The sequence below is a fragment of the Strongylocentrotus purpuratus genome, unplaced genomic scaffold (assembly GCF_000002235.5).
Source record: "Strongylocentrotus purpuratus isolate Spur 01 unplaced genomic scaffold, Spur_5.0 spur5_scaffold_20, whole genome shotgun sequence".
Lineage (NCBI taxonomy): Eukaryota > Metazoa > Echinodermata > Echinoidea > Camarodonta > Strongylocentrotidae > Strongylocentrotus > Strongylocentrotus purpuratus.
Window position 1 is genome coordinate 18,910,736 of NW_022145606.1, and position 7,822 is coordinate 18,918,557.

The 7,822-nt window shown below is 36.9% G+C and overlaps 1 protein-coding gene across 1 annotated transcript; it reads left to right on the forward strand.

The window, feature by feature from the left end:
- The first annotated feature begins 905 nt into the window (after positions 1-905).
- LOC105447636 (tripartite motif-containing protein 45-like) lies at positions 906-4,818 on the forward strand. The gene is made up of 2 exons (XM_030993729.1): positions 906-1,547; positions 3,562-4,818. Exons 1-2 carry the CDS (start codon positions 906-908, stop codon positions 4,816-4,818), a joined length of 1,899 nt encoding a protein of 632 aa, XP_030849589.1.
- Positions 4,819-7,822: the final 3,004 nt, after the last annotated feature.

The window sequence follows — 7,822 nt, forward strand, 5'->3', positions numbered from 1 at the left end:
TATGGTTTCAACGAAAGCCGTTTCAAACTAAAATACGTATATATTTGAAAGAGAAAAGAAAAAATACTTGTTGTGTTGTAAAATCAAGAGCTAAAAAAAGCCAGACCAAGAGTTTTCAGGGAAACTGTTAAAAGCACTTTAAATGAAAAGAAGCAAAATATTGTACAGTTGAGAAAATATGTGATTTCTGTTGATAACATTGTACGTCAATCATATTTGTTCTCACAACTTTATTTTGATGCTTGAATGTATACACCTCATTTGAGGCACACACAAACAAACAAAGCTACGCATACTTAGTTAGTGTTCTTACTAAAATGCTATAATAATTATGGTCATTTGTTTAGTTGTCCTGTGATGATATAAAAATAAAGCAGAAGTCAAATGAAAAACTTTGGGTTTCTTGGACGTAGTGATATATCATAATAGTTCGGGGTAGTTGATGTAGTACTGTAGTGCTCTCTATAGATTGGGATAAGATTTGTTTGGGGCCAAATTTCGTTACCGTTATGTGAAAATATTATGTCAGCTATAAACGTTTACTATGAATTGTAAATATAGATTGCTAATACAAATCAAAGAGAACACAAACATCACGAAAAAGTTGTTTAATTTCAGCATCGTTATTAATTGTATATAATATATACACCTCAATAGAAGCTCAGTATTTTCGATCAAAGTAATTCGCTCCTCTTTCGTCACATATTTGTAATCAACGTGAGAACTTGGTACAGAATTGCATGCATGCACTCAGGACAAAATCTATCACTGCATACTTCGTGCTTACATGAACTGATTGTTGGCTTCTAGTGTTAGTAGTTATTGCGTTTTTAGGGACATTGGATATATATAAGCGTAGAATGAGCTCGTGTTTGTAATAAGCCAGAAACCCGCTATATGTACCAATGGCTCAGCAGACTGAGAAAGAGAAAGCTCCAAGCTCTTTAGAGAACCTGACGTGTCCATTATGTCTTGATATCTTCGACGAAGCAACGATCCTGACTTCATGTGGACACACCTTCTGTCGGAAATGTCTTAAGAACTATGACCTTTCCCACCAGGATCTTGATCACATGATCTGTCCTCTCTGCAGGAAGATCACCAAGTTGTCTGCGAACCGTGTCGGTAATCTCCTCACCAATGTGACTGTCAACAGACTTGTAGATAATCACCACGCCGAGTGTGGAGGGTTGAACGCTGTCCTTGAGATGCGTCCAAAATGCACTGCTTCCAACTTTCATCAACAATCAGAGGCTGTCTCATTCTGTAGAACGTGTAATAATTACTTGTGCATTAATTGCGACTGCAGTCATGAGCTAATGACCTCAGTCTTTGAAGGTCATGAGATTGTATCCATACAGGATATCATCAACGGGAAGGTCAACATTGGTCACTTACCTGAGAAGTGCTCCATCCACAAACAAGAGAACAAAGATATGTTTTGTGAGGATTGTAAGGTCCATGTCTGTCTCAAGTGCGTGATCGTCGGTCATCAACATCACAACATCAAAAATCAGGCTGACTTCGAGCAGCAGCTACGTCTTAAGGTAAGTGGGTTCATTTGACACAATCTATGAGGCCTGACACAAGTTAACTCATACGATTCAGATAAGGGAAGGTGCATAGGCCCTTGAAGTCGGAGGGTGGGGGCAGAGGGGGTTGATGTCTAGAGCTGCATTATTCAAGTGGGGGACAAAATTGAATGAAGGTAAGTGGGTTCATTTTACCAAAGCTACTTGCGTTTGGCTATAAAGACCTGACAACTTTACTCATACAATTCAGACAAGGGAAGGTACCCCTCGCATGCAAGGACAAGTAAAGGAAAATTATATAGAATTCCCTGCATCAAAATAAGCTTTCAATTTCTCTGAAAAGTATTTTTCGAGCATTCTAAAATTAAACATTTCTTCACGCGGTCGCTAAATTCCCTCGAATATTGATTGATCAGGTGTTTATTGTATACTGTTTGTCATAATGTTGGAATAATTATTTTACCCCAATTTATTGAATAATTTTGACAATGATTTATTCCTATTAGATCTAGATAATAGTATACATGCTCAGATTTTATTTAATGACAATCGGGGAGTGTTTGTTTTGCGTGACTGCTAAAGCTTGTGTGTGCTACTATGGTAATCAACTTGGGGTCCTACGTCCTTAAGTCATAACTGACAGCAATAAAGTTTAAATAATTAATTGCATTTTCCCCCAGTCCCCAACGGAAAAAATTCCTCTGTAGGGCCATGCATTATGGTTCAAGGCATGCCCACATAGAAGATTTTTTTCTGTTGGGGTCGTGGGGGTCGTGGGGACTGGGGGAAAATGCAATTAATTATTTAAACTTTATTGCATTTTCTTTGTTTTTTTGTTTTGTGGGGGCGTCGAAATACCCTAGCGCCCGCTGCGTACAGTCATGATTCATTGGCTAAGCAATGGCCTCGTTACTGTGAGCCCCCAGGATCAAAACCGTGTCGATGTGCTATATTAGTGCCCTTTTATGAGGTATTAATCCCCATTACTGTCAGTTATGACTTAAGGACGAAGGTCCCCTAGTTGATTAGCATAGTAGCACACACATGCTCAATAGCAGTCACGCAAAACAAACACTCCCCAATTGTCATTAAATAAAATCTGAGCATGTATACTATTATCTAGATCTATTAGGAATAAATCATTGTCAAAATCATTCAATAAATAGGGTTAAACAAAATATTCCACCATTATGACCAACAGTGTATGGAATTATAAACCCTGTCTACAATGTATAGGCCTACTAGGCACCGCAACCAAATGAGAAGATTCTCCCATCCGTCAAACTGACGGCCGGCCGGGGTTGTGGCAGAAATAGGCCCCCTCCCCTGGCAAGGATTGAAAAGTCAACGTGTCTCAGTTTGGCATGAAAACGACAAAATCATTCAACTTTAAGGTACCAATGGCACAAGAAGATAGAAGGGGGTGGGGCGGAGGGGACAAGAGGGGGGGGGGGGTGGCCTCGCAAGGAATTACAAAATATATGTAACAAAATATGAATTTTAAATATGCTTCAATTGCAAATCTTTGAGCAATGCAATGTCTTTATTTTTTTTCTTTTGTTACACGAAAACCATTTAGATAAAAGTAATAATGTTAATAAAAAAAATCATCATCGTCGTCATCATCATCATCACCATACTTGGAAGTAGAAGTAGAAGTAGTAGTACCATTATTCTTCTTATTATCTATTACATGTATATTGCTTTTGTTATCATTATTACCATGATGATGATTATAATCATTATTATCATAAAACTATCTCCGTTCTTTTTATCTGTTTTTACTGCTTTCATACAAATGGACTAATTACTAGGGCTGGATTCTCTTTTAAGGTTTCAGAAAAACAAAAATGAATTCAATTCCTCTGTCCTCGTATAATTATGTGTGTGGGGGGAGGGGGTATTACTTTTGTGAAAATTCAGGCGCTTGCAACACCTGTATTTCATGTTCAAATCAACTCCATGTTAATAGCATACATCTCATGCCAGAAAAAGTTATTTTCATTTCTCTATCATTTGTTCTGTTTAGGTGAACGACCTTGTCCAGCGATGTGCCGCTAAGAAGATAGAACTTGAGAAGAACATTCAAAATGTCGAAGTACAACGTCATGAAGTATACACTGCCGTGCAGAAACTACTGGAAGATGTCAGTCAAGCTTACAGCATCAAGGTCAAACGACTCGAAGAAAATCATCAAAATCTCATCGAGGAAATCAATGCCGTAAAGCGGAGATTCGATGACGACCTCAGCGTCTTGAAATTCAACAATCGACACAGGATCAAGAGTATTTGTAGTTCAATAACACTAGTATCTAATGACAGACTGGGTCGTCTTGAGACAGACAGTCTGTCTGCTCATACCTTGCTCTGTGAGGAGCTGGATGCTATGCTGAAGGAGGCTACTGATCACACTTCTGCGGCAGCCATTACAAAGAAAGCACAGGAGAAGAGATTCAAGCCTGCAGATAATACCCGTCTTGACCTCGGGAGCATCTCGGATCCGAATTTGCAAGTCATTCAGTGTGTAGGTCTACGGAGAGTGATGTCTGGAATGACCCAGTACTCTGATGACAGTGTAGCTATCGGATATGGGGACACGCGTGGTATAGATATTTTTGATTCAGCTGGTAAACAGGAGCAGTATGCAAACATACCAAGTAACATGAAGTGTTGTGGTCTTGTGTTTCAACAAGACAGGTCGATATGCATATCGACGGGTAGCAAAGAAGCACACATATATTCTCCCAATGGATCCAGGAAATCAACCATCCACGTGAAAGGCAGTATCTATTCTCTCAAACTAAACAGAAGTCCATCAGATGAAATCCTCATTGCTAACAATGAGAAGCAAGTCTATATCTATGACCCGACTGGATCCACTCTCAAACACACTGTTCAAACAAAGCACAACATTACGAGGCAGGTATCTGCCACCAGGTCGGCTTTGCTCGTTTCGAGTTCATGTATTTACACCAACCCAAGCGTAGTGACGGTCTATGACAGGGATGGGAATGCTGGTCAGTCTCTACGAGCTCCAAGCGGTGTATACCTGTATGCTGCCGTAACTGAGCAGGACAGAGTGTATGTAGCGAGTGTTGATAATGAGAAGGGTAGCGTGGTGATCAGGCTCTATGACCTTGATGGTCTGAACCTGAAGGAGAGAGTTGAGTTCAATGTACTTAATCTGATGCTTGATTGGGACTGGTGTTACTTGGTTTCCCTCTCTCCTGACATGCTCGCGTTTGCTTGTGACAAGAAGTTGTATTTTATCAAAGTATCACTGTGATCCATCTCACACTCTTTATTACCATTATTGGTGTTGTGTATAATACCTCGATCTCTTCTCCAGCTCGACTATAAAATGGGCCTGTAATGTGTCATATTCTATTGTTTATTATAAGATAACTAAACGAATGAGAAGATGTGCATTCTCACGATATATTTTAATTGCCTGAAAACCGTTGTTATTATACAATATAATTATAACTTTCCTATCCCGAAATGATATGTAAATATTGTACGTAAAATATATGCATGTCGACTTCTTGTGTAATCGTATTTCTTAGATATTTACTTAAAGCCGGTGATATAGTATCATTATGTACCACTTGAAAATTGGTAATAAAATTATAAAGATTAACTTCTTTTTAGTGTTATTTCCCTTACGTTGTTGTTATGAAATATATATGTTTTAATGTTTGTGTTTAGATTTCTTGACTTATTATGATTATTTTGCATCGTTTTGGGCTAACATGGGTCATTCTGTAAAGTTATTGGTATTATTATTTTGTTTTAATTTTTATGATATAATATTACTCTTCGTATGGATGTTTTATTGAACTTGCCTATATAATAGGCCTGTACATCAAATTACATTTTTTTAAATCATGGGAGGACCATATGGTGCGACAAATTCCTTCGTTTTGACTTTTCGCCCTGTTTGAAAAAGCCATTAGATTGAAAGATATGGGAACTGATAATAAGAAAGATTAGTTTGCCGTGATGTAGAGATGAAGGATGTTTTAAATCCACCCATGACAATTCATATTCGATTCAATTCGTTTTAATAAACCATTTAAAATTTAAAAAAACAGTATACAAATCATGGGTGTAATTACGCATATATTTTAAACGTACATTCACCAATAGATGCTGTATATTTTGGGGAAATATACTACAAAGAAATATTGACTGGTCTTCCGTGTTCAAATGGAACTTAACGTATAGCAGATGACAGATACTGCCCATAATGCCACGCCATAGAGCACAAAGAGCATGTTTTTATTGAATGTGAACAGAACAAAAATTCTTTTGATTATATCAAACTTGTTGTGAAGTACGCTTTTAATATTGATTAATGTTGATTTTTGCATGGATATCTATTTTTTACTTAAAATTAGTATTGACAGAGAGATAGACAATGTAACAACTATCTCATTCTGGTGTACATGTATATACAAAATATTAGTCTTCCGGAATAAGTATGGTTTCAACGAAAGCCGTTTCAAACTAAAATACGTATATATTTGAAAGAGAAAAGAAAAAAATACTTGTTGTGTTGTAAAATCAAGAGCTAAAAAAAGCCAGACCAAGAGTTTTCAGGGAAACTGTTAAAAGCACTTTAAATGAAAAGAAGCAAAATATTGTACAGTTGAGAAAATATGTGATTTCTGTTGATAACATTGTACGTCAATCATATTTGTTCTCACAACTTTATTTTGATGCTTGAATGTATACACCTCATTTTGAGGCACACACAAACAAACAAAGCTACGCATACTTAGTTAGTGTTCTTACTAAAATGCTATAATAATTATGGTCATTTGTTTAGTTGTCCTGTGATGATATAAAAATAAAGCAGAAGTCAAATGAAAAACTTTGGGTTTCTTGGACGTAGTGATATATCATAATAGTTCGGGGTAGTTGATGTAGTACTGTAGTGCTCTCTATAGATTGGGATAAGATTTGTTTGGGGGCCAAATTTCGTTACCGTTATGTGAAAATATTATGTCAGCTATAAACGTTTACTATGAATTGTAAATATAGATTGCTAATACAAATCAAAGAGAACACAAACATCACGAAAAAGTTGTTTAATTTCATCAAATGTTTTCATTGCGGTTATGTTTAAAATCATCTTATGAAGTATGAATTAATAATAGGTCGAGTTATTGGGGTAGAAAAGGGATGAGAGGGAAAGAGAAGGAGGGGATACAAGATGATAAAAGATAGAAGTGATACAGAAAGAGAGATAAGAGGGTGAGAAAAGTGATCCAGGGAGAGAGAGGGGAAATAGAGATAGGGAGCGAGAGAGAGAGAGAGAGAGAGAACGAACATTACGACGTTATACAGGACCGATTATGGTTTATGATACAAATACTTTTAAAATTGCATAATAATATGAAGTCTATAATTACTTTAAATCAGTCGTGCGGACACACTTAAATGTTGATTCGTGGTCCAGATAATTTTGTTTACCAGTTAAGCAAAAAACACGTTTTCTAACAAATTTTAGCAGATTGTACTGCTTTTGCATGTAGAATATTTGGTAATTCATCCAAGAAATCTCTAAGAGTATTCCAATGCTTAAAGTCTACAGTCAGTGCGTCAATAAAACAGCGAAACTCAGTATCAAACGGTAATTGAGAACAATCCATCAGCCGTTTAAGTAAAATGCATTGCTTTGTATAACGCAGAAGTCATATGCTAACTATTACGATATGATGATAAGGTTAAAATCTGACACAAATAGATTTTGAAATTCTATTTTCAAAACAATGTTTGTCGGTGAAGTGAGTATCAAGCAATGCAATCAGAGTATCATTATTGCAAACTTTTCAAAGAAAAACAGAAAAGTTTTAATGAGAGACATATTGTATTGGCTAGAAGAGAAATTCTTTCACTTTCACCTCACGTAGCATGATAAGAAAATGAAATAGTTTGTCGCAAAAGGGACTGAACACGATCCCACATTTCCATTTGCTCCAATCACGCGCTTCATTTATTAAACATGTTAAATTAGTAGCAAAGTGCTGCGCGGAGGTCACTTTTTGGAAATGGTCGCAAAAGTTAACGAAGTTTGCTGTCCAAAAAGAAATTCAATGAAACATTGTTCCAAGGCGTTACATATATCCAGGGGCGGCGGAGCACCTGCAAAAGTGTGTGTGTGTGTGTCTGTGTGTGTTGGGGGGGGGGGGGATGGGCATCAACAAAAAGGGCACCTACAAAGGGAAATCTCTCGAGGCGAAAATATACAATTTTAGTCATTAATATATACCCCTATTGTGATT